The 25,722-nt window shown below is 65.2% G+C and overlaps 1 protein-coding gene across 3 annotated transcripts in view; it reads left to right on the top strand.

The window, feature by feature from the left end:
- Window positions 1–25,722, top strand: part of COL5A1 (collagen type V alpha 1 chain) — a 137,778-nt gene that overhangs the window by 59,003 nt on the left and 53,053 nt on the right. For all 3 annotated transcript variants that reach the window (XM_059143471.1, XM_059143470.1, XM_059143472.1), the window contains exons 6-25: window positions 110–247; window positions 660–899; window positions 1,865–2,023; window positions 2,151–2,207; window positions 6,034–6,075; window positions 6,277–6,339; window positions 9,009–9,083; window positions 9,869–9,961; window positions 10,926–10,982; window positions 11,860–11,913; window positions 12,261–12,314; window positions 14,108–14,161; window positions 15,389–15,442; window positions 16,493–16,546; window positions 18,185–18,229; window positions 20,066–20,119; window positions 20,622–20,666; window positions 21,193–21,246; window positions 21,466–21,510; window positions 22,188–22,241. In XM_059143471.1, the coding sequence (XP_058999454.1) occupies window positions 110–247; window positions 660–899; window positions 1,865–2,023; window positions 2,151–2,207; window positions 6,034–6,075; window positions 6,277–6,339; window positions 9,009–9,083; window positions 9,869–9,961; window positions 10,926–10,982; window positions 11,860–11,913; window positions 12,261–12,314; window positions 14,108–14,161; window positions 15,389–15,442; window positions 16,493–16,546; window positions 18,185–18,229; window positions 20,066–20,119; window positions 20,622–20,666; window positions 21,193–21,246; window positions 21,466–21,510; window positions 22,188–22,241 (1,491 nt within the window). The remainder of the gene's footprint in view (window positions 1–109; window positions 248–659; window positions 900–1,864; window positions 2,024–2,150; window positions 2,208–6,033; window positions 6,076–6,276; window positions 6,340–9,008; window positions 9,084–9,868; window positions 9,962–10,925; window positions 10,983–11,859; window positions 11,914–12,260; window positions 12,315–14,107; window positions 14,162–15,388; window positions 15,443–16,492; window positions 16,547–18,184; window positions 18,230–20,065; window positions 20,120–20,621; window positions 20,667–21,192; window positions 21,247–21,465; window positions 21,511–22,187; window positions 22,242–25,722) is intronic.

Here is a 25,722-nt window from a genome sequence, read left to right as displayed (position 1 = left end):
GCCTCGACTTCTGGTGTCCACTCTTCCTGGCTGAACCCGGACGGTGAGGCGAGGAGCTGGGCTCCCGGTGGGGTCCCGCCTTCCTCACGTGGCCTCGATCTGCTTTCAGTACCCGGAGGGAGAGGGTGAAGGCGACACGTACTACTACGAGTACCCCTACTACGAGGACACGGACGACCCAGGCAAAGAGCCCACCCCCACCAAGAAGCCTGTGGAAGCTGCTAGAGAGACCACGGAGATTGCCGAGGTCTGTGTGGGCGGCCGCCCGGCACTGCCGGCCACAGTGGGGAGGACGCAGGGGCCGGTGTGAAGGCCGGGGTGGGGGTGTGAGCTGGGCAGGGAACCAGTGCCTCAGGGGCTTGGTGACCGTCCGCGCTTCGGGCCGCCGGGGAGGCGGGGAGCGGGCTCGCCACCTGCTCTGCCGCCAGCCGACGCTGGTGTGAGGGAGTGTGCGGCTCTGTCGGAGGACTTCTCCTTTTAAGCCCGTTGCCGCAGAACGCCCTTTCTGAGGGCAGGATGGGGGGTTTTGGGCCACGGACAGCACGCCCTGGGGCTGGCTGCCTGCTGGCATGGACAGCATCCGCAGGGCTCTTAGGTGGCCACGGGGGGGTGCTGGGGTCCCTGCAGACCCCGACTCCCGCCCTGCTCCCCCATCTCAGGAGCAGACCCCACCCACCACGGCAGCCCCTGCGGTGCCCGATGCCAGCGAGGAGGCCGGGAAGGAGGAGAACCCCGGCGTCGGCGACTATGACTACCTGCCCAGCGAGGACTACTACACGCCCTCCCCTTACGATGACATCAGCTACAGCGAGGGCTTCGAGGACCCCGACCAGTCCCCCGACCACGGCACCGGGGCCGAGGTCCCCACCAGCACGGCCGGCACTGCCAACTCCTCCAATGTAGGTGCTTCCCTTCCACATGGGCCTGGGGCCGGGGCGGGTCAGGGGTGGGGGAGCGCTCTGGGTTCCTTCTTTCCTCTGCTCTGACCTCGGGGATCCTGGGCTAGCTCCCTGCTCCACAGCCCAGCAGACCCTGGCCCCCAGGGGCCCCGAGCAGCTTTGGGGTCCCCGATTCCCTGAGCCTGTTTCACTGTTGCTTGTTTCCCATCTGCAAAATGGGTGGAATGAGCCCCGCCCGCCCGTTCTCCCAGGCTTTCGGGTGGGGACGGACCAGGACATGCATGTTTGCGGTGTCCCTCTCTGTGGCCTGAGGGGGCCAGGCAGGACAGTGCACGAGCGGGGGATCTGGGCTGTCAGGAGAGACATGGGGCCAGCTAGTGCCGGGTCCGACCGTGGGCTTTCCCACCCGGCAGACCTGGCTCGAAACCCCGTCCCCTGACCTCGGAGAGCCCCTGTGGACCTTAGTTGTCATTCACAAGTTGGCACTCCCAGGTCGGCCTCGAGGGGCTGGGGGCAAGTTTTCATACGAGGGAGGAGTTTAGCAGCGCACACAGCAAACGCTTCGAAGTCGGCTTCGCGTGGAGCCGGGTTCTTGACGGCACAGGATGGACACCCGGTTCTGACGGTCCAGACCCCTCTGTCCGCAGCGTGCGACTGGGGGCTTGTGGCCTCAGACCGCGAGGCCCTGGGCTGGATCCCCCGACGGCACTGAGGCCCCTCAGCGCACTGGGCCCCGTGCCGCCCCAGCTAGCCACGGGGTCCCGTGGGGTTTGGGGTGAAGTCTCCCTGTGGCGAGAGGGAAGACGCGTGAGGGCCGCGGGGGTCCAGGAGCGACCCCAGCGAGTCTGACGGGACTCCTGGGAGGTCTTGTCCTTGTCGTCCCCAGGCTGTGGGGCTGGGCAGGGAGGGGTCTCTGCCCAGTTCCACAGAGTCCTCCAGTGACCGCTGCTGCCCCTTCTCCCCAGCCGGGTCCGCCGCCGGAGGACAACTTGGAAGGGGAGTTTACAGAAGAAACCATCCGGAACCTGGACGAGACCTACTACGACCCCTACTACGACCCCACCGTCTCCCCGTCGGAGATAGGGCCAGGCATGCCCGCCAACCAGGACACCATCTACGAAGGGGTGAGGGGCTGGGGGGCTCCTTCCGCCGGCACCTCTGGGGTCCGGGGAGGGCCGGCCACGAGCTGTGCCTGCCCGGTGCGCTCCCTCCGCCGCTCACCCTCTGTCCACCCGTGTTTTGTGACCCCAGATTGAAGGACCACGAGGAGAGAAGGGTCAAAAGGGAGAGCCCGCCATCATCGAGCCGGTAAGGACGCTCTCCGTCCCTCTCCGGAGGCGGCGGGCGTCGGGCGAGGCAGGTGGAGGCCCGGCCCGGGGGCCCCTCGCGGACGCCGCGTGCCGCTTGCTGCCGAGGCTTCAGGAAAGGGGCTCAGGTGGGGGAACGTGCCAGACCTTGCTGAGGTGCCAGCCGCCGGGATCCCGGCAGGGAGAACGCTGTGCACTTGGGGTCTGAGCGCCTCGCCGCGCGTGGCCGTCGTCACCGGGGGGAGAGACCCAGAGCTTGTGAGAAGGAAGGCAGCCCCTCCGGAGGGGTCGGGGGTTTGCGGGGCACCTTGGATCCAGGCTGGGCCGGCGTGGCCACCGCCTGGGGTGAGTGTGGAAACTGTCCCGTGGCCAGGGAGCTTGAGAATTCGCTCTGCTGGGTGCGGGGTCGGGGGGAGTGGATGGGATGGTGCTGAGGGAGCGGGGCGGGGACGGGGGAGGCTCGCGGCCGGGGACGCAGACGGCCGCTCCCTGCTGCATGTCCTCTGCCCCCGGGGAGCCCGGCTGGGAGTGGCGGACTCCACTCCGTGGCCCGACAGTGGTCAGGGTCAGACACGAGGCGCCACGACGTGATGGGCCGGGAGGGGCGGGCTCCGCAGCTGCGTGGGGTGGCCGCGGCGCTGTGGGCCGGGCAGCTGCTGGGGACGTGACGGCGGGGAGGGGCCGGCCGAGGCCCACCCTGCCACGTCGTCCAAGCGCCGGAGGGAGGAGGCCAGGGTCCTGCCCCCGCGGCCCGTCACAAGGCGGAGCTGGGCTAAGGGTGGTTCCTGGTGCTCAGCTCTGGACAGGATGTCCGGTGTCTGGTTCCTTACGACCTTGGGTTCCTGGGATGGGGAATTCTGTGGCCTCCGTCCTCCCGTGGACCTGGGAAGGTACTTCTAGAACCTTCACTGCTGGCCTCTCCAGAGTGGCCGGGGCAGACGGGACAGGGCCGGTCTCTGGGGGAATGCCCAGTGGGCAGAGTTTCAGCACAGCCCTCCGGCTTGGCCCCATGCCCAGCCCCTGGAAGCGTCTGGAGAGTGGTGAAGGCAGCCCCTGTGGTGTTTGCTCCGGGCCTGTCCGAGGATGGGACCGGTCAGCCTCACAGGGCTGTGGCCACTAGACACACAACCGGTCAGCCTCACAGGGCTGTGGCCACTAGACACACAACCGGTCAGCCTCACAGGGCTGTGGCCACTAGACACACAACCGGTCAGGACATCCCCTTCCAGGGCTTTCTGTGGGCCCAAGGAAGAGGGCAGCAGATGGGGGCACACGGGAAGGGTGCAGAGGTGCCAAGGGGGCAGGACCAGCACCAGGACACCCCTTGCTCAGTGACGTGAAAAATCCTGATGTCAAGTCCAGCCACAGGGGAAGAGTGTGGGGAGGCAGCCAGCAGCTGGGGTGGGGACTCCCCGGCGGGACAGCGGGTGTGTTGCCGTCACTACGGGGTCCTGGCCTGAGCATGGCTCCTCTCACTGACCACACGTGTCCCCGGACACTCGGGTCCCCAGATGGACCTGCTCTTGACTCGGGGTTCCTTTTGTGGGGTCCGCGTGGCTTTGGTGGCAGGCCATCTTGCGTGGGAAGACCGTGGGGCCCCAGGACAGGGAGGTGCTGGGGAGGGGCTAGGCTGGCACCATCTGGGTGTGCTTCCTGTCTGCTCACAGCTGCCGGACGACCTTTGGAGGAGAGCCGTGGTGCCCCGGCTGCCAGGGTGGTCCACTGGGGGCCGGCAGGGGCAGGGCTGGAGAGGGAGGGCTGGTCCAGCACAGACAGCGTGTCTGCACGAGGTCCAGCTCATCTGGGGGCTGGGGAGCTGGGGCATCCGGACACAGCTAGGGGAGGGCTCCCTCCTCTGGCCGGGGCGTTCAGTCCTGCCCCATCCCTAGTCCATTTCTTGAGTCTTCCAGGCCCTCGCCAGGGCCCCTGGGGATGCCGTGTAAACAGTCAGAACCTCTCAACCCAGAGATGCCCTGAGTCTTAGTTCCATAAACAGAGGCCAAGTCCCGGGAACTGGCCAGCGTGGCTCTTGCTGCTGACCGCTGACCACAGAGGGTGGGGTGGCCGCCGCTTTCCGGGCCCCCACTCCCTGCCCCGGTGCCTGCCCTTTGGGGAGAGCGACTCCTGTCCGTGGAGCCCTCGGAACCAGCCCCTCTGGCCCTCCCAGCCACACCTCCGGCCGTTTGTTAGCAGGGTCCGTGGCTCCTTGAGAGGGCGGCAGACCTCTCCGCCTTGGGGACCCGGGTTTATTGGCATCCTGGGACTCCAGGGACCCATCCCCAGACTGTGTCTCATGGTACCCCGGTGAACGCTCCCGGGAGGCCTACGCAGCGCCTTCTCTCCTCTCTGCGGTGGTTCAGAAGGAACCTGCTTTTTGAGGCTCTTCAGCGGGCGGATGCACCTGCGTTGAGAGCTGCTTCCAGCTGGGCCCAGGCTGAGGCCGTCACTCAGTCACCTTCCCCGCTGAGGTTTGAGACTGGCATCTGCACCCTGGTGGAGTGTAGACCGGGCTAGCCACCCAGAGGACGTCCGCCACTTTCCCTTGTCAGCAACCTGTCTTCCTCCTCGTGCACGGCCACGGGGAAGTTCAGGCCCCTGTCTGCTGGCTCCTTCGTCCTGGTGCCTGGCCTCCTTCCCAGGCCGCCCTGGACCGCTCTGGCCCGGCTTCCCGGGAGATCTGTGGCTGGCATGGCCCCAGCAACCCGAGAACAGCCGCCAGTGTCTGGGAAGAGAGCTGGAGCCTAGGCCCCGCTGTGGCCAAGGTCCCTCACTCGGTCCCAGCTCCCCGCTGAGCCTCCCCAGCTGCCTTGGTCCGAGGAGGAAATCTGAAAGCCACCGGATGAGCTGTCTGTGTAAACACGTCTTCACTGCGACTGGGGAGCCCTGGTGGGGAGGCTGGGAGGTCGTAGGGCCCAGTGGCCCGGTGCCCTCACCAGTGCAGGTCTTTGAGCCTCAGCTGGGCCCAGGCTGTCCCCTGTCCCCCCGGTGGGGGGGCGGGGACACGTTTCTCTAAAGCCCGGTTCACTTTGGAAGGGAAGTCTGGGCACCGTCCTGGAGGAAAGCAGTCTGTGCTTTCTCTGCTTTTGGGTGGAGGGAGAGCAGCAGGAGGTCTGTCCCTGGAGCCGGGGACATGTGGCCCCGAGCCCTGTCCCTGCAGGCTCAAGAATTGTGGGGAGGAGGGCACTTCTGTCCACTCTGCGGGCCCCAAGTGTGGTGGAGGCCTGCTCAGCCAGGCCAGGCAGAACCTAGCTGGTCCCGGGGCCCCCAGATGCTGTTCCCGCTGCGTTCTCGGCGAGGAAATCCCTGCGGGGGCAGGAGACCCCTTCCTGCCTGCAGGGTGTGCACTGTCTCAGGGCGCCCGAGGTGGGCGTGAGACACGGAGGGTGCTGACGCTGCCCGGCCTGCTGTTGACTGGTTAGGAGAGCGGAGAGTCCCGCTCGGGGACAGAGCTGGAAGTGGATGCAGGGGAGCGGGGCCACCCCCAACCCCCACCCAGGGCCAGGGAGCTCTGTCCACGGACCCCTCAGCTACCCACACGGCCTCTCTGGGGTCTAGGCTGATGCGGAGGCCTTGTCCCCACTTGGGGTGTCGGCCGTGCAGGCCAGCGGCAGGGTGAGGGGCTTCTGCAGGGGGCGGCCCGTGTCCTGTGGACTTGGTGGCTTCTCCCTCCTGCTCTGGGCTCCTGGTTGGCGTGCCGCGAGGCACCGGTCTGTGGTCCTCGTGGGGTCCGCCTCACCAGCAGGTTCTGCGGGGGACCCAGGTGCCTTCTGGGATCTCAGGAGGGATATGGTCCTGGGGTCTCAGACACTGTCTCCTATCTCTTCCAGGGTATGCTCATGGAGGGGCCGCCGGGCCCCGAAGGCCCCGCGGTGAGTGTCTATCTCCCGTTCCAGGCCTGTGGGAGGTGCTTGGGAGCAGGGGGTGGGAAAGAGGGGGGCCACTGACCGCCCTTTGCAGATCCTGCCCCCAGGGGCCCGTCTCCGCCACCCCCAGGGAAGCGGGGCGGGACTGGGGTGTTGCCCCGTGGCTGAACCTTTGAATTCCTGTCCTGATTTCGTTTTCGATTCCAGGGTCTCCCAGGACCTCCGGGAACGATGGGCCCCACTGGGCAAGCGGGTGACCCCGGAGAAAGGGTAAGGACGGTCAGCGCTTGGCTCTCGGGGCTTGTCCCCGCGTCTCTCCGCTCCGCGGCCGGTGTCCCCACACGTGCAGCCGGCGGCCGGCGCGTCAGCCCTGCGCCTGGGGCAGGTGGCTGCGGCGAGGCTCCCTCGGAGGCCGCTGCGCTCGGCTCACGGAGGGCCTCGCGGCCCAGGTTAGCCCGACGGTGACGAGTGCTGTCCGCGGCGCGCGGGGTCCGGACCTGCATGGGAGCTTCCTGCGCTCACCCTCCCCTCACTCCGTCTTCCTTGCTGGGGATCAGGCACCAGCACGGGAGGGCTTGCTCTGGGCCGCAGGGACCCATCCCGGGGTCCTCCGGTCACAGGGACCTGTCTTGGGGTCCCCAGTCAAAGGGATTCACCCTGGACTCCCGCTAGGTCTGAGGTCCCCAGATCAAAGGCGCACATCCCCGGGTCAGAAGGACCCATCAAAGGGACGCGTCCCGGGTCCCCAGGTCCCCGCCCGGCCCCGGGGTTGCTGCTGGACAGGGCTGAGCCGGGACGCCGCGATTTCGCTCTGCCACCTGGTGGGGCTCGGGGGTACTGCAGCCTCGGGGCCGTCCTGCGGGGCTTGATTTCCTGTGGGTCTGACCAGTGTGGACGGGGGCACAGGCCCGTCAGAGCCGGCGGCCAGATGGCTACGCGGCGGACAGGAGAACCTAGGAGCGTGTGTGTGTCCTAACGGACGTTTATCCCCGGGCCTGGCACACTGCCTGGAGAGGACGGGCCTTGCGGTTTGGGTGGGTGTGCGGCGGGCACGGTGGCTGGGGCGGGGGCGGGGGTCGGTCACGTGGAGGGGCCGCGGGGTCTGGAAGTGACAGAGGCGTCCCCTGACAGACCTCGGCGCTTGGCAGAGGTTTGCTGACAGTTTGCAAGCCGTGGTGGGTGGGGGCTCTGCGGGACCCAGGTCACACGGCCTCCCGCGCCGCCCAGCCACACGCACACCGCGGGGACAGCGTCTGGTCCCTGGCAGACCTGGACCCTGATCTTGCACTGGGCTTTGATTCGGGACGGCCTCTGAGGCACGAGGCCCGGCGGTGAGGGCACCCGGCTTTCCAAGAGGGGACCCTGGTGGCCAAACCTGCTCCCAGTTTTTTCTTTTTTGATCACACTTGTTGTTTTCTGCGGATTTTTTCCGAAATGGCAGGCAAGGGCAGTTCCGCTGCGTCTGGGAGCAGACCTTTGACCCCGCGGTTCTGCCTCTGGGACTTCCCTGATAAAGCTGCCCGGGCACCCACCGCCCAGCCTGCGCCCGTGGAAGACGGGCAGGGGCGCCGAGGGGCCCATCACGCACGGGCAGCTCTACGGCCACTGAGCTGGTGAGCAGGCGCCCGCAGCGAAGAGAAGGGGCCTAGTGCCGGTGGCGCTGGAGGGGGGGGCCTCCTGGAGAAGGGGACAGCTCCGGGGCCCCATGCACGCCCCACACACCCGTGCGTGCGCTCTGCGTGCGGGCTGCCGTGCGTGCCGCCAGCCGTCCTGCCCGCACTGGCTCCCGTGCGGGGACGAGAGGAGCTCTCCCTGCTTCGTAGAGATCGTGTTCCACAGCAGCTCCCGAGAACGGGGACCGCGTCGACGGTGTGATAACCGGAGAAGCCCCTGCGGGTTCAGGCGTGGACAGTCCATGTCCCTCGGGTGATGCCTGGGGAGCCGCAGGTCTTCGGTCTTCTTGGCTGGCAACCAGTGATGGGTGTCGCCGGCCGTGCCTGCCGCGTCGCCCTCCTGGGTGTGAGCGCCGTTGTCTGCGGGCAGCCGTGCTGCTGCGGAGCGCTGGGTCCGATGCCCATGGGTGTATTGGGGTGTGGCCAGTGGGGGTCCCTTTTGGTCAGGAAGAGGGAGTCAGGCCTTCTTCTGGACACGAAATGAGCTTCGTGCTCAGGCTCCGTGGAGTCCGCCAGGATCCGTGAGGAAGCTGGGAGAGAAAACATTTGTTTTTTTTGTTTTTTTGAAAATACACCGTCTTTCTTGTTTTACATTTGAGTCTGGAAAAGGCCAGGGTTCATCTAGAAGGCCTGTCGAGGGGCGTCTGACTGGGACCTGCCTTTGGGGCCAGACTAACAGGACCCGCGGTAGCCCTGGGATCGGCTGTGTACACACGGGCTCTTGAAATTGCTCGAGAAGGGTCTGTGTCCTGTGGACGTCCCTTGCATCTGTCCCAGCAAGTGGACACTTAGGCCACCTCGCCTTCCATCCGAGCATTCACAGAGAGAGTCGGTGGGGACCGGGTCACAAGGGCCAGCGCACTGGCTGATGGAGGACATAGGCCTTGGTCCCCTGGGGGCGGCCCAGCCGCCTGGTGTGCAGGCCTGGAGGCGCGTTTCTGGGTGGTGGACGCTGCCCGCCCCCCCAGTGTCCCCTGTGTCCCCGGATTGCAGTCTCCCACCTCTCCGTAAACCGCTCCGGGTCCTGCCCAGAGCCCCTCCCTCTTCATCCCTCCCCGCCAGAAGCCTGTCCTCATCTGCCCAAAGCCAGTGCCCCTCCCTTCCTGCGCTTGGCTTCTGGAACATTCTGTGCCATGGGGTCTTGCTGCTCTGTGCCTGCCCTGTGCATTTCCTCGCGGGCTGTGGCTCTGACTTCCTCATCTGGACACAGCCCTGCTCTGTCCCCGTTGCATTGTGACCCAGCTGTCTTGGGCCCTCTGTCCACAGGGTCCCCCTGGACGCCCAGGCCTTCCTGGGGCTGACGGACTGCCTGGCCCTCCTGGCACCATGCTCATGCTGCCTGTGAGTACCCTCATCCGGGGGGTCTCAGGGCTCACCCGGGGGTGGGGAGGGCGCCTTGGGCTCAGCGTCTGAGGGCCGGTCCCCTGGCCACAGAATCACCCTGATGTGGGCGCCCTGTAGAAATAGGCCCTCTGAGGGTGTTCCTGACGATGTGCAGAATGGACCCTGGTGGCCAAGGTCTCCAGTTCTCTGCTGGGGTCCAGGACCGGCCCACCTAAGGGGCAGGGAGTCTGGCTTTCTGTGAGAAAGCCGAGCGTCCTCTGTCCCTCTCCGCTGGACTCTCCAGCTGGGCATGCTGCCCTCTGCTCCTCCTTGTGCCTGCCCTGCCCTGACCTGGTGCTGCCGTCTCCTTCACTGGGAGCCCAGGCCCAGGAGGGCACGTGTGTGGCGTGCTGGCCTGGACGGCAGGCTTCTGACTGGCGGCCCAGTGCTGCCCGGGAGGCTGGGCAGAGCTCTGGGAGACACCATGTGAGCCGGGAGCTGCCTGGCAAAGCCAGCACTTGCACGGGGCCCCAGGCTCTTTCTTGTAACACGTGGGGGCTGCGGGGTCCCAGGGCGAGGTGCTGCAGAAGCCAGAAAGTTCTCCCCTGACCTGGGGCAGGTCTCCAGGGGGCCCCAGGGCCGAGGCTGGCTGGTGGGGCTGGAGCAGCGGTGCTGGGAGGGATCTAGTGCCAGATGCTGCCCACGCAGACTCCCCAAGGCTCTGCGGTCATCCGAGAGGCCCTAGGCCCAGAATGGGCACCTGCATTGGTGCGTCCCGGGTGACCCCCACCTCATATCTGCAGTTTCGCTTTGGAGGGGGCGGTGATGCCGGCTCCAAAGGCCCCATGGTGTCAGCTCAGGAGTCCCAGGCTCAGGCCATCCTGCAGCAGGCCCGGGTAAGTGGCGTCTGCGTCCCTGGTGCGGGGGGGGGGGGGGGGAGGGGGCGCTTGCCTCTTGGGGGATCAGGACACTGTGGGGCGTGCACCTGTCTACGTCTAGCTGGGCCCAGGCCGGCACTGGGAAAGGGGAGGGGGGATCTCAGGGCTCCCTCGTCCATGCTGAGCGTCCCGGTTCCAGGATGTGGACGCACAGGACCATCAGCTGTCCCCGCAGGGCTCCGGGGACGGACAGACCTGGAAGGTGCTTCCTGCGGTGGGGTGGGGCTGAGACAGAGCCTCTGGGAGGGCTCCCGTGGCCCCCAAAGCCCCTTGCCTGGCGTGGGGGGTCCCTTTGCTTCCCAGCGGCTCCCCTCACTGCAGACCAGCTGGCGAGTGAACTGAGGTTTTAACTAACAACGCTCCCGGTTGCTGGTTGCCGGTGACAAGAGCAAAGCCCGGCTCTGTGGGGTGGCTGATCATCCCACGGGGTGTCGCCTCTAATGGGGCATCTCAGGGAGCCGTTAAATAGCCCCTCTTCGGGCGATGTCTCTGCGTCTGTGGCCGGCGGGGGCGACAGCAGGGATCGGCGCACACGGAGTTGCCGGCCGGCCGCACGGCGAGCTGTGGCCACGGGATAAATGGTGCACGTGATGCTGCCCTGTGCCCGTGGCCCGATTCGCCGGCTGGGCCTGCCCGGCTGGGGCGGGGTGCAGGTGCCAGCTGGGGGGTACAGGAGCAGGTAACCCACCCCCACAGCGGGGGCACGCCACGCCCAGGTCCCCCCTCCGCCTTCTCCGTTCTATCCATGGTTGGCTCAGGCCCCAGGGGCGACTCGGTGCCGGGTTTCTCGAGCTCCGTCTGACCCCTCCTGCAGGGGCCCCCGTCCTTGGCATGTCCCGTCGGGCCTTTCCCGCCCGGTGGAGCGTCCCCCGTGAGGACCAGTACCCCGCTGTCTCTCAGCCTGCCCTGTTTTCTCTTGTAGCTGGCATTGCGGGGGCCTGCTGGCCCGATGGGTCTTACCGGAAGGCCCGGCCCCATGGTGAGTCCTTGGTGGGGAGAGTGGGGGAGCGTGGTGAGGGCTGGGGCGTCCCTCGTCAGTCCCTTCTGGCCCCAGGATCACCCGGAGAGAGCACCCTTAAGCTCTTACCAACCCCTGATGTACCAGCGGCACCCCGATGGGTCCAAGGGTCCTGGGGAGGGGGCCGGGGGTGTGGGGCTGTGGTCGCCCACACAGGGAGACCTGCCACACCTGCTCTGCCTGGGATTTTCCTCCTGACCCAGGGAGCCTTGCTTTCCAGTGTCTTTACTCTTCACAGTCACGTTTCCTAAGTCAAGAGCACTTGAGTGGGGACAGACCCAGGATTTCTCACGTGTCACCCCCCACAGCTGCACAAGCCCTGCATGGGGTGTGCCCGAGCACACGCAGGGCCGGCCAGCGGGATCCCAGGGAGTGCCGGTGGCCTTTGATGTTTGCAAAGAGACAGGATTTCAACACCGGCCGTGCCCGTTCCCCTGGGAGCGGTGGATTGGCTCTGCCCCGGGTCTGCGCCAGTCTCTTCCCCATCAGGCCAGGCTCGGGGCTGCTCCTGTCCACCGGCGGCTCCTGCCTTGTCGTGGGCCCTAAGGATGCCCACCCGTTGCCCTGAGCTGCGGGCCGTGACAGACCCCAGTCACACTCACCCCGGAGAGAGAAACAAGCTCGGCGTGGGCCTCATGGCTCCCGGCCCGTACGCTGCACTGCCCAGCGTTTTGTTCAAAACCAAGGGGACACCCACATCCCTGGAAAGTTACTGCTCGTCCCTCAGATTCTGAGGGCTGCAAGTGCCACTGATTCTCAGCGGGGAGCCCTGCCCCACGGGGTGACCCATGCCTAGAGGTCTGATGTGCATTCCGTAACCCAGACCGTGTCTCCCTAGGGCCCTCCGGGGAGTGGCGGTCTGAAGGGCGAGCCGGGAGACATGGGGCCTCAGGTACGTAGACATCTCACTCCCGCTGCTGGGGGGGACACCCCGTGTGCCTCAGAGGTGGAGGCCGCTGGAATGGAGGCTCCTACACTGCATGTCTTCAAGGGAGCCGGTGGGAATTGTGGCTTTGTGCGCAGCTGGGAGTGGGGCAGACCTAACTGTTCCATGCTGCGGGACAGCTGCGGGACAGCCGGGGGGCGGCGGGCTGGGCCTCTTCGGGCCCTCACTTGGGCAGCAGGTGCTGCCCATGAGCCCCCACCGGCCGGCTTGATGAGCACAGGGGCAAGGCTTTGCTTTTGCCTCTGAAAAACACGGACCCAGCCTGACCCACTGCCCTCTTTGCTTCCGGACAGGGACCCCGAGGTGTGCAGGGCCCGCCTGGCCCCGCTGGAAAGCCTGGAAGAAGGGTGAGTTTTGCGGGTCCCGCCGGCTGGGAGTCTGCTCTGCTCGGGGCCCCCAGGCCCGGCTGCTGCCCTTCCGCGAAAGGGCGACTATTTTCAAGGCCGGATCCCCTTCCCTGGGGCAGGTGCGGCTCCCCCATCTCTGGTGCCGCTGTCCTGAGCACATTAATTTAGTTTCACAAACGTTTTTATCTGAGGCAGCTTCCCAGGCCCTTGGGGAGCAAGTCCGGGGACGACAGAGCGACCGGTGGCCTTGTTTCCTTGGGGCGGACTCGTTTCTCCGGAGATGGCCTCAGCGTGGTGAGGGGGCGGGGGGAAGGCCAGGCTGATGTCCAGGGTCCCTGGGACTCTGGGGGCCGGTTTTAGCGGATGCTACTAGTTTGTGTCCATATGACCGTGGCTGCTGAATGGGGCGTGTGTTTACACTTAATATACAACAACGATCCCCGTCCAGACAAGCCAGGGAGAGCCTAATGATCTCACATCACACCAGACCAGTGGGTCTTTTCAGCCAGAGGAGGCTTCGGGTGCGGGAGGACAGGTTTCTGGGTGTGAGCCTCTCCGAGGAGTGCTGTCCCCTGCGGCTGCCTGGCCGTTCTGCCTGGAGAGCGTGCGGGGCGGACGGGACCTTGGGGGAGCAGGGGGCTAACAGTGGTCGTGAGCGGGAGTGAGGGGCACGGCCCTCGTGTGGCCTCAGGACACAGGTCCCCGATGCTGGGGGCATCCAGGCCCCATGCAGGGTCAGACCCACGCTTCCACGCGGGCCACCGGTGCCGGAGTTCGGTGATTCTTGGGAGACAGTTTGGGGTTTGTCTTGGTTCTGATTCTGGCAAGAGTTTTACTTCATTCAAGGTTTCTGTGAGTCTCTGCAAACGCTGTAAACTGTCCCGTTTCCCCGGGAGCGGTTCCTCAGGCTGGCGTGGGAGGGATGCGGAAGGCGGGGAAGGCCGAGTGCAGGTCCTCCCGGGGCTGGCGGGGTTCCGTGGCCCAGGGTGAGAGCACCCAGGGGCCCAGAGTGCGCCGGGGTGGCCTTGTTTGATCAGCGGCACGTGGGACACGTGAGGAGAGAGGACGTTGGTCCGGGTCAGCCCTTTGTCCTCAGCCGGCCGACATCGTGCGTTAGCGAGTTGGCACCTGGCCGAGTCTCCGTCCCTGTCCAGGCGCCTCAAGGCTGGCAGGGCTCTCCCGGGGTGGCCGTGGGGCCTGTGTAGTGGCCCTGCCCTTTGTCCCGGTGGCCAGTCAGGTGGGGGCCGTGGGCTTGTCCTTGCAGTTTCCTGGGAGTGGCTGGAAGTGATGGGTCCGGGAGTGGCCCCCGTGGACGGAGTGTCTTGCTTACGTGGGCAGGCGTGTGGCTTTCGTGAGATCCGCCACCACGTGCAGCTCAGTTTTCTTTGTGGCCAATGGGACCGATCCTTGGCACTTGCTTTCCGTGACTCCTGTCTGTAACCCAGCTTCTGAACAGTGGCAGGGCGGTGGCCTGGGCTTTGCTGTGGGGACACGCTCTCTCGGGAGCCACAGACCCTCAGACCTCCAGTCCCGTGGCCACACGGCGCTGCCTGCTGGCTCTCCTGCGGCGTGGCGGCGTGGTCTCACCCCCAACACAGAGAGGCATCGCCGCATCTGGCATTTCAGGTGGCGAGGCTCAAAGACAGGAACCACGTGGAGAAGCGCACAGCAGCCCCAGGAGCCTGGGCTTGGGTCCTCTCGACCGGCCCGGCCACGTGGGGCTGTGCGACTCTGCCGGGCCTCCCAGGAAGGCCCCACTCACGGGTCCTTGTGACACTTTGCCTCTGTTCCAGGGCCGAGCAGGGAGTGACGGAGCAAGAGGGATGCCTGGACAGACTGGCCCCAAGGTAGGCCACGCTTGCCGCCTCCCGGGGTCCTCATGGCCGTGGCCGCCATGGCTGCCGTCATGCTGGCGACGTGGCCAGTGTGTTGGTTGTGCAGTGACGGCGGTCCACGCTCATCCAGGGTGGGGGCTTGGGGGTGTGGGAGGTGCTGCTTGGCTCAGTCTCTCCGACATGTTGGCACGATGACCGGGTCGGGGGCGGGGGTGACTGTCACAGGGAGGTGTGACAACTGCAGAGAGTTTGCTCCTTTCTAGTGGGTGGTGAGCTTGGCGGGCGGGGGTAGAATCCCAGCCACGGACCCATTCATAGAAGGGCAGGTGACACGGTGGGACACATTGGGGGGAGGGGACACACGAACACCAAGTGCACGGGCAGGGAGCCTTCTTGTCCTGTGCTGGGCCACCTGCTCCTCGGCATGGCAGGGACCAGGTAGACAGTGCATGTGGGTGAGCGTGGGGGCCCCCGTCTCAGCCCCCGGAGAGCCGGCCTGGACTGCGCGCGGCACAGAGGAAAGGCTTACGTCCCCAGCGAGCACGCGGAGATGTGGACGGCTCCTGCTACCTGGAGTGGCCGGGACCCGGGTCACTGCCCTAGCAGGTGTCCGAGCCATCTGCCCACTTAGTAACTGGTACGGATGAGCTCACGTGCTCCCCCCACACACCGAGCTCTGGTGAGGCTCTGGTCTCGCGTGCCCGGAGCGGTAGGAGGGAAGAAAGTCGGCTCGGATCTCTCCCCGTAGACCAGTCGTTTTCCAATCGCAGAAGCACACTTAAGCCCGGATACTCTCGGCCTCTCCCCCGTGGTTTGCAGCATCCTCGAGACAGGGCTCTGTACCTGGGCTCCCAGAGGCACCCCAGGGTGGCCGGGAGCCACGGTGCTGGCAGCCCGGGTCAGGCCATCTGCCGGATGAGCACAGGCAGCTGATGTGCCGGGCACAGCTCGGCGCTGAGGGCGTAGCAGTGAGCAAGACGGTCGCACGGCCGTGGCCATTCTGCCACGAGGCTCAGAGTCTGTGGCCCAAGGACAAAGTCATCCAAGGACAAAGTGGCCCAAAGACAAAGTCTGTGTTTCTGGGCCTTGCTGGTGTTTGGGGGAAAAGAGCCTGGGGACATAGGCCTGAGGCAGTGGGGTGTGTGGGGAGCAGAGTCTGGGGTCACGGCACGCACTGCTCCTGAGTGCGGCCCGAGGCCCGGCGGCCGAGGTCTCTGAGGAGCCCCCGTTCCTTTGCAGGGTGACCGCGGCTTCGACGGCCTCGCGGGACTGCCGGGAGAGAAGGGCCACCGGGTGAGTGTCCGTCTGTGCGTTTCTGGCTCGGGGAGCCTGATGGACGCGCGTCTCGGGAGGCCTTAGCGCTCTCGCCTGGGGCCGGGTCGCTTCCAGCCCCAGGTGGCGGGAGTGGAAACCCATGCCACGGCGACCCCGGAAGGTCAGCCCGGAGAGCGCGGGTGTCTCCTGAGCAGCTTCTAATGAAAGAGCCCGTCGGGCTCCGCGCTCGAGGGGTGAAGGAGGCTGAGGGTGAGCCCGCCGTCCGATCGGGGGGCCTGGCGCAGCACGAGCGGCCAAGGACGCTTCGCACGGCCCACGCGGCTGCTGCGGACGAGGGCAGGTGCGTGCAGCGGCCCGCGCCCCGTCTCTCCCCCCGTGGGAGGCGGTCTCCACGCGACAGCCCTGGGCCACTTGCCGGACGCTTTCTATCTTGCCTGTTCCATTTGAAGCAGACGATGCGTCTCTTCGGCACCTTGTGGACAGGCGGGCACGTGTGCGTGTGTGGCCGTGCGTGTGCACACACGCTGGTTGGTCGTGTCGGGCGGGGGGTGACCCGTCACATCCCGTAGTGCGCTGAGAATTGGCCCTAGCGGTTTACCAACGCTGCGTTGTCCGAGTTCTCCAGTGGCGACACGGAGACCAGCACAAAGGCACCCGCTAGGTCAGGGCCCGACCGTACGACGGATGAGCCCCTGTTGAGCACCGACTGTGTGCAAGGCCTAAAGCCTCCATGGGTGGGAAGGGGCCTGGTGGCCTCAGGACACTCGCTGCCCAGCGTGGCAGCCCTTTCTTAGGGGACCCTGTGGGGCTGGGGTGCTCCCCGGCTTCCCATGGAGAAGCTCGCGGGGTGTGGCTCGGATCTGCTGCCGTGTCCCTTGGCCCCGTGTCCGTGGACCTGCCCCGGACCCTGCCTCCCAACACCAGCTCCCCAAACGGACTTCCTGTGGCTCTGGGAGTCTCCATTGGGCTCAGGACCTCCACAGTCGGAATCACAGAAAGATGGGCATTTGGGACAGTCGTAGGCGTCTGCTCCCAAGTGCCTAATGCCGACCCTGCTTGACTTCCTAGGGTGACCCTGGTCCTTCTGGGCCACCAGGACCTCCCGGAGACGATGGAGAACGGGTATGTCCCTGCCTGCCTGTCCCCTCGGGGGCTCTGGGCTGCGAACCGCTGGGAAATGCTGGCAGCAGAGCGCTTGGCCGTCAGGCGTGTGCCTTGGGGGGGGGTGGAGGGTGAAGCTGTGGGATGTGGGGACAGCCAGCAAGCCACTTCTGAGACGCGTGACCGCTGGTCCTGCCCTGCGTGGTGTCTGCGAGTGGCTTTCAGCTGTCACCTGTCTCAGAAAGAGCCCCTAGTTCCGGGAGGCAGATGCCCAAGTCACATTGGAGATGTGTCGGCAAGTGTGAGCTCCATGTCTCCGCTCGGATGCAGGCTGTGGGTGCAGAGCCTGGGGATCTGGGGAGAGGGGGCGAGTCTGGAGTGGGTGGCTCTGGAGGTGGGGGGCGAGGTTGGGGCTGTGGTGGGGGGAAGCCCTCCCCTGGGGGCTCTGTGGGGTCTGTGTGTTTGTCCGGTGGCTCTTCCTGGGGCTGCGGCTCTGTGAGAGACCAGAGCACCATTGTCCTGTGGTAGAGAAGCGTGGGGGGCTTTTGAGCCCCGCCTCCTCACACCCCAGTCACTCACACCGTGTCTTGGGGTATTAGGGGTGTTTTAGGGACAGGGTCTAGAAGCCCCGAGTGTAAGGGGAGCAGGTATGGCATCGGGAGGGCAGGCCCGGCCGTGCTTCTGTCCTCAGCGGCTCCCAGGCTGGCTTTGTCCCCGCCCCTTCTCCCGTCTGTGCCCAGCACAGCTCACTGCGCCACGGGAGAGCGAGCAGGGTCCTCCTGGGGGTGTGCGTGTGTGTGTGCACGCATGTGCAGGGCTGGGCGCGCACGTGCGGGTGGATATGTATGTGTGCACACGGGGTACCTGTGTGCATGTGTGCGGGCACGACTTCAAGTGTGCGTGCGTATGCGTGATGCCCACCTGTGCTCACGTGCAGCCTGGGTGTGTGCATGTGCGTGTGCATGTGTGGAGGAGGGAAGGGAGCGGCGCGTTGACAGATAGAAGCGGGTGTTGACGAGCAGCTCCTGATCTGGGACCAGTCAAGCCTGGGCAGCCTTTCCTTCTGCAGCCGGAAGGAAGACTCATCCGGGTTTCCTCCCCCCGCCGTGTTTAGGGCCCTGGCAGAGGGGTTGGGCTACCTTGGGGGTGGCCCGGGGATCTGGTGATCGTCCGAGGCTCCTTCTACCCCGGCTTCTGCCACTGGCGTCCTGTCACTTGTCTTCGTCGTCTCCCCTCCCTGCTCCCCTCCCTCCCTGCCTGCCTGCCTGCCCCCCCATCACGTGTCCTCCCCCCCCCCCCCGAGCTCCGTTTCCGTGTCTGTCTGGCTTCTGTCCCTCTGTCCTTCAACCCTCTCGTCACCCATCAAGGCGACCAGATCCTCTGCTCGCAGGATCCTTCCCGTGCCGTTTTCTCCTCGTTGGAGCTGTGGTTTGTGGCCTCCTGACCGCTGTCCCTGGGCCCCAGATCCTGCCCGTTCCTGCAGCTTTCTGGGCGTGTGGGCATTTTTGGGCCTTCCTGGCTGGTACCGGGACCAGAAAATCTGGCCGAGGCAGAAGCCGCCCCAGGACAAAGCATCCGTTGCACAGTGGCAGGGGCACGACCTCTCTGTCCGGTCTTTAGAACTTACCTCTAAAATCCGGCCGCTTTTCTCCCCCACAGGGTGACGATGGAGAAGTCGGGCCCAGAGGGCTGCCTGGGGAACCCGTAAGTCTTGATCGCATTCTGTCTCCTCAGCATGGCGATGGGCTGCTCCAGGAAGCTGTGCTCTGGGCAGAACCAGGGACCGACCTAGAGCATAGATTAGAGAAGGGGTCAGCCTTGAAACAGAGACTCAGCTGGGGGGTTCTGGGGGGAGGGAAAGAAGGAGCACGTTGGAAAGGCTGTGGGGCAAATCCGACCTTCCCCGGAGGAGAAGCTGGGATCTGGGGGGCTGTGGTGCGTGTCCACGGTCATCATGGTGGGTGTCCAAGGTCACCATGTGGTCATCCAAGGTCATCACATATCAGGCCATGGGCCTGGTGCATGTCCACGGTCATCATGGTGGGTGTCCAAGGTCATCATGTGGTCATCCAAGGTCATCACATATCAGGCCATGGGCCTGGTGCATGTCCAAGGTCATCATGGTGGGTGTCCAAGGTCATCATGGTGGTCATCCAACGTCATCACAAGGGGGATCCAGGGTCATCATGGTGGGGTGACCCAGATTATCACGGGGGGCACCCAGGGGCCGTCACGGGGGGCATCCAGGGTGCTCATGCGGGCGTGCAAGCTGCGGGTATGGTGGACGCCAGCGCACCAGGCAAGTGTCCGAGGGCAGTTGCAGGGACCGATCCAATTGTCTGCTGTCCCTGCTGGTGTCTGCGCTTCCCGAACGTGGAGCCCTCCGTCAGGGTGGCTCTCCTGGGGCATCGAACGGCTCTTTTCCCCAAGCCGACCTCTGTTGAGGGCCCAGGCGAGTGTCCTCAGCGAGAAAGAACACCACTTGGTTTCACGGAGGGTAGTTCTCCGACATCTCGCCTCTGTCGTCCGCGTCACCACGGCCGTAAGCCTCTGGCGACGTTACCTGAGGAGAAACACTGCCAGCGCGGCACAGAGAGGGCCTGGGCTGCGCTCGCACCTTCACGGGGGACTAAATTATCCCCTGATGTCTGATCAGCCCCCCAGGGGACCCCAGGAGACCCCATTACCCAGTGCTCTTCTTACCACGCGTCTAAGTGATGCCTTCTGGGTTACGAGCCCTAGGAAGCATTACGGGGCCAGGCATCTACCTAACGAAGGGGACAGGTACACAGCAGTGCACGTGGGAAGGATTTCTCTTCCAGGGTGTCTGCAGCACGTCCTACGAAAGGGTGGTCGCGCCTTGGTTAAGGGCTGGGTGAGCCCCCGCGGGCAAGGCAGGTGCGAGCGGTTCCGGGTGGGGCCACGGGAGTCTGGTCAGCTCTGCTGGGGTCGGCGCTGCCTTGGGGCCGTGTCCTTCCACGAGCGCAAGTGGCTGTCCCCACACGTGCCCCCCGCTGTAGGGGAGGAGGGGCTGAGCTCTGGGCTGTCCAGGTCCCAGAAGAAACCTGAGCTCCGCGCTTGTCTCTGCGTTTGGCCGCCGGGTCCCCAGCAGCGTGTCCTCCCTCTGCCTTCTGGTGTCAGAAACGCAGCCGCGTGTCCCTCGGAGGGTCTGAGAGGGAGCCAGTAACGAGCTGGACAAAAGCCCGCCGCGCAGCCGACTGTCTTTGTGGCCTCCGCGAGGAGAGCTTCTGTGGGCACCTGCCCCGCGCGTGTGTGGAAGGGCTCCCCCGGCGTGAAAGGCTCTGAGGCTCTGAGCCCCCCGTTAGCTCCTGGCTCCCGCCTCTGCTTCCCAGCGCCGAGGTGGAGAGGTGGGGTGGGGAGGGGAGGCCCGGAGGACAGGGCCCAGCCTCGCTTCCCGGGGCGCTGTGGATGCCTGCGGGGCAGCAAAGGCTCTGGCAGGAGCGAGGCTGCGGTATTTGCCTGGGGGCTGGGCCGGCCGGGCTTCTTGGCCAAGTGGGAACTTGTTTCTTCCTTTTGCAGGGGCCACGTGGTCTGCTGGGGCCTAAGGGGCCCCCGGGCCCTCCTGGACCTCCGGTAAGGCCTGTCACCTCTGCACGTCTGTCCACTCGGACAGTGGCCCGGGGCTGGTTGAGGTCAGCAGGCTCTGCCGCTCGCAGGCAGAAGGAACCCTCTAACCCGTGTGCCTTTGTGGGCGGAGACATGGAGCTCAGCCAGCCGCATGGCACTCCCCGCCCTCATGCCTCACGTGCTGTTACCAGCAGCCTGCGGACACCTCACGTCCTCCTCTGGGAAAGTTCTGGGAGGAGCCAGCCTGAGGGTCTGATCGGGCCCTGTCCCGGTGGGTGGCTTCCCTGGGCCTGCCCCACCCCGGGTTGGGGCCGCTGCTCCACTGTCCGCTGGCCCATCGCGCCTGTGCGGTTATCTGGGATCAGCTCTTGCCCCGTCCCCAGAGGGTGCGGCGTCCCGAGACCAGGAGGGCAGGACACGGAGCCCAGTCCGGCGGGATGGTCCCTGGGCGCCCTGTGGATTCTCTAGCATTCTGTCCCGGTGTTCCTTTTCTTTCCCTCTCGTCCAGGGTGTGACGGGGATGGACGGCCAGCCAGGCCCGAAGGGAAACGTGGTAAGCGTCCAGGGCCTGCCCCCCCCCCCCAGGTGGTTGCCATCAGACGGGGTGGGAACGCGAGGCGGAGGGTGGTGCGGGCCCTGAGCCCTGGCCCTGCGTGGAGCCGCCGCCAGAGAGCTTGTTCCCGCCGGTCAGAGCCGGACCAGCCCCGAGGAACCTGGCCCACTCCCTGCGAGGAGCCTGGTGCTGAGCGGGCACCGTGGGCCAAGCCCACGAGAGACAGGTCTCGTGGCTCTACAGGGAGACGTTAGCCCAATGTTTTTGGAAGCGTTCTGCCAAACAGAACACTTTGTGGTCTGTTCCTTTCACGGGCTCCTTGCCCGCGGCTGTCTGGGTCGCTGGCAGAAACGACAGAGCGCTCCCCCGGTCGGGGTCAGCGTGGAGAGCCTCGCGGGTGCCAAGGCCTGGTTCCCCTCTGCCATGCCCCTTCTTGCGTGGCATGAGAGGTGTTGGGCCCGAGAACAGACTCTTCCCGTCTGTCCCCCAGAGTTCCCACGAGTGGCCTGGCCTTTGTTCCTTCTAGGGCCCCCAGGGAGAGCCCGGCCCCCCAGGACAGCAGGGTAATCCAGGTGCCCAGGTAAGCGAGCCGTGGGGGGCAGTGAGAAGTGTGGGTGTGTTGGGGTGTCCTGGGCCCTGTGCTGCCTGTCCCTGCCGAAGGGACTGACAGCCTAGATGTGACTGAGGACTGAGTTGTTGGTGCCCAGAGGAGGGGGAGGTTGCCGGGGAAGGTGAGCGGGGGCAGGGAGCGTTTGGAGCCGACTTCCTTGACCTTTCTTGCCCTGTCCCCCTCTCTCAGGGTCTTCCAGGCCCCCAGGGTGCCATTGGGCCTCCAGGAGAAAAGGTGAGTGCGCTGTGCAGGCGCGGGCATGCTCCCATCTGCCAGCAGGGTGTTTCCGCCCCGGCAAGCTCATTGCCCCAGGGTGCAGGCGGCGGGAGTGCTGGTCGTCCCCGGCCGGTACGAGCTCCTGTCCTCCCCCAGCGGCAGGGCGCTCAGGGCCCCGTGCACGGAGCAGATGAGCTCAGGGGACGGCGGGATCTCTGTCTTTCACTGACCCTACCGCTGGGCCATCCACACGCTCCTTGTCTAGCTCCGCGTGGGGTCGCCGGATTACGGAAGACAAGTGAACCCGGCATTCAGCTGGGCCTGACCGTTTGTTATCTGCCTGACGTCCAGCCTGAACCGGGCGTCCTGTTTTGTTGTTTGCTTTTGTCTTGTGTTTGTGAAATCTGGCCGCTGAGTGTATCGGCACCTGCCGAGAGCTGGTGCTCAAGCCCCCGTGCTGCTCTTGGCTCAGGGCTGCCTGTAAGGTGTGGTTCTCAGGCCCACGGATGGTGGCAGCTCCCGGGAACCCGGAGCAGCAGAGGGCGACGGTCCCCCCCTCTCTGGGGGCCTCGGTTGCTGGAAGCTTTCGTGCCTCTGAGCATCCTTTTCCAGAAATGTTCTTCGGGCAGGTGGAGGGCGGGCAGCCCAGGGAAGAGGTGACCCGGAGGGCTCACGGGGTCTCTGGTTTGTTCCAGGGTCCCTTGGGTAAACCAGGCCTCCCAGGAATGCCCGGTGCTGACGGACCCCCGGTGAGTACCCCTTCACACGCCACCTGGCCCCGGTGCCCCCAGGGCGGGACCGGGCACCCAGGCCCGCGGCCGCCCCTCGCCCCCCGTTTCCTCTCTCTCTGCTCTGCGGGTGAAGACCCGACGGCTTGCTCGGTAACTACCCGGCTCTGGACACACTTTCCCAGCCTGGGTTCCAAGCAAGGGGCAGAGACGGCGTGAGCAGGACTCGAGTTACTGGGGCGCTGCTTCACGACCGGAGCCCGGCCCGCGTTTCTAGCTCCGAGGAGGGTGGGCTGGGCTCCGAGCGGTCCCCGTGTCGCTGGCGTTGACGGGAAGGACGGCGCGCGGAGGGTATTTTTAGCGATCGCGCGCTGAGAAGGCGGGTCTGCACGAGCGCGTCCGTGGCGTGTGCGCTCAGCTGTGGGGCCGGACTTGACGGTGCCAGAAATAGCGAGCCCGTGACGGTCCCGTCTGCGGCTGCGTGGCCGGAGGGAGGGGCAGGGAGGGGCCGCGTGGTCGGTGTGGGGGCTTCATCCGCTCCCACTACCCACTTTGCGTGTTGTTGGTGCGATCTGGGGATTTGGGTTCGTTTTAAAAGATTCACGTGATGCTGCCTGCATAGCCTGTTTCCAAAACCGTGATTGGCTGAATTACCTGTTTGGGGCAGGGCATCTCGTTAACTTCTCAGCCGTTAAAAACTAAGCAAGAGCTCCATACGCTGACAGTTCATTGGTGACCGTCTAAGGCTCGGCCGTCAGCTTCCCTGGCTGGGCCCCGGGCATCACACGTCCGCCACCGCCCTGTCCCTCTCCAAGCCCGCGGCTCGGCTGCCCCTCCATGCGTGAGCTGCCCTGGGCCCCCCGTGGCCTCCGCTGTCTGTGTGTGTGCGGGCGCGGACATAGCACGTCGCGTCCTCCTGTAGCTTACGCTCATACTTGATTTCCTCTTCTGATTGTAAAATAACACACCCAGTTCGGAACACTAGCAAAGGAAATGAAATGACAGCAAAATGAAAACCACCTTACGCCATCTCCAAGGCCCAGCCCGCGATAGCAGGGGGCGCATGTCCTAGTGTGTGTCCCCCCCCCCCCCCACCGTGCATCTTCTGCAGTGTTTGGGGTGAGCGGCGTCTCCCACAGCGGCTCCGGGGAGAGGGTGCTGGGGCTGGGTGGGCTGCCGACCCCCACCTCCCTGACCTGACTGCTTCTGCCAGGGAGACCCCCCCCCCCACACTGACCCGTCCTTCCACACGCTTGGTGCCCAGTGGCTCTGGTTTTCCTCCCACTTGTAGACCCCCACCCCACCCCCGTGCAGGGCCCATAGGCTGCACTTCTCTTCCTTCAACGAACACTTGAACCTAGAATAGGAGCCTCCGCAGGTCCTTCAGACGTCAGACACTCCAGGGGCGGCGGTGGGGGGAGCCGGTTCCATGGCCCCTGCCAGCCAGCCAGTGGTCTCCCAGGAATTTGCAGGAACAGAGACGTTGAAACACACTCTCGTTACGGGGCAGCGCGTTGTCGATCATCCTTAAACAGACGGTTTTGTGTCTCTTTTCCCTCGAGTTGGGTTTGGCTTTGGCTGCGGAGAGGAAGGTTGATTTAAAGCCCGTTGGAAGGAGCGTTTCCAGGCAGACACGCTGGGGTGCGCGGTGAAATCATCCCAGAGAGCCCACGGCGGGGACTCGGGGCGTGAATTATGGTTCGAGGGAGTACTCCGGAGCCAGGAGAAACCGACTTTCGGCGCGTATTCAGTGACACGAGGAAAGGCCCGCCGCGCGATGTTAAACTAAAACCACATCACGCGACGCCCGTCTTGCGTGCCTCGTGCGGAGGATGGATGGGCGGGTCCGTAGCATGATTAGCCGTGGGCGCTGGGGGCGGTGAGGTTAGGAGGGGCTGCATCGCTTTTGCTCTTGCCTGATGGGCCACAGAGAACATATATTACTTTTTTAATCAGAAAAGTATCAAATACACATAATTTAAGCTTTATTATTTTTTTATTATACAAGTATATCCGCGTTATGGGGTATTGCAGAAATGCAAAGCAGGGAGACAAGCCTGGCCTTTCCCTAGGGGGAAAATTCAATCTCTTATTTTGATGTATTTCCTTTCAGTATTTTTCTGTGCCGACATTTTTAATAAGCCTGCTTGGTGCGTCCCCCGCCTCCGTAGTTCCTCTCATTCTATAAATGCAACTTAAAATGTGCCTAAAGAAATTTGGCTTCCATTCAAATAAAACTAATAATTACGGTAACTGCTGACGCGAGCTGGCCGTTCGCTCCACGCTGGGCGCAGTCCTGAGTGCCCAGCGCACCTGCTCGTCCGGTCTCTGCAGCCACCTGTGAGGCAGGCACGTGGTCGTCTGCGCCACGGGAGTGAGGACGTACCACGTGGGGGGCATGGCACGCCTCCCGAGGGACCCCCTTGGCGCCCGGGGCTCGAGCACCCCCAGCTGCCCTCCCTGTGCCCCCAGGTCCGTAACGGAAATGGGCTGGAATAAAGTCCCCCCAGGAAGCCACGTGGCGGCGGGCCAGGATCCACACCCTTCCCGTCACCCCAAGGCAGGACACCCTCTCCTTGGCACTGTTTGGGTGCAGCCCTGCCACCCTGAGGCGTGGGCGCCGTGAGCTGTGTTTGGGAAAGGCAGCGCGGCCGACTGGGTGTCTCCCTGGGTGGTCCATCTGTCCCCTGATTTCCCTCAGGAAATCAGGTGGGCACCGGGAGGCTCTGCCCCGAGGCTCCCCGAGGGTACCCCGCCCTGTAGAGGACTCCTCTGCTCCTGCTTGCTTTGCCCTCCGAGCAGGCTGCTTGCGACAGCATTAAATCCAAGTGCACGGCTAACAGGAAGCAGAAGGAATGCCCACAAGTATTTATTCTCAGAAACGGGAGACTTGGGTCCTCACAATGCCGTTGTGTTCTAGAACAGGGTCCCCGGTGCTTAGAGCCCTCAAGCTGAAGGAGCAACTAGTCCCCCCCTCCTCTGACACGTGAACAAGTGGAGGCCCAGAGAGGGCGAGGGACTTCCCTGAGGTCACGCAGCGGGTCAGGGTAGCCAGGCCCAGAATCAGACCGCGCCCTCGCCACCCCGCACCGCCTTGTCACCGAAGTCCCTGGGCGAATTCCAGACAGAGAAGCGTCCCCCTTTCTGCTTTTATCCGGGGCTTGCCTCAGGAGCGCAAGGGCGTAAAGCTAGTGACCGACCTCGGCGGGAACATCGGAGAGCTCGCGTTTCTGAGGATGGGCTCGGCTGGGGCTCAGGTGGATGGGGCAGTGACCCGGGGGCCGAGACTGTGTCTGCTGGCTGTCGGCTCTGGGCCTGTATCGTGGGAGCAGCTCGACCCCTCCAGTCCGTACCAGCTAAGCGGCTGGCAGGCAACCTGCCCGGGGACTCAGGGATGCACCGGGGACCCGAGGCGAATGACAGGGCGTGACCTCTGTCCGGGCACCAGTCTGCCCCCACCCCCGCACGTCCCCCAGCACGAGAGTGTTTTGCAGGCAGTGTG

This window comes from Mustela lutreola, chromosome 12, assembly GCF_030435805.1.
Source record: "Mustela lutreola isolate mMusLut2 chromosome 12, mMusLut2.pri, whole genome shotgun sequence".
NCBI lineage: Eukaryota > Metazoa > Chordata > Mammalia > Carnivora > Mustelidae > Mustela > Mustela lutreola.
The sequence above is the reverse complement of the archived record's forward strand: the minus strand, read 5'-3'. Positions and strand labels throughout refer to the sequence as shown.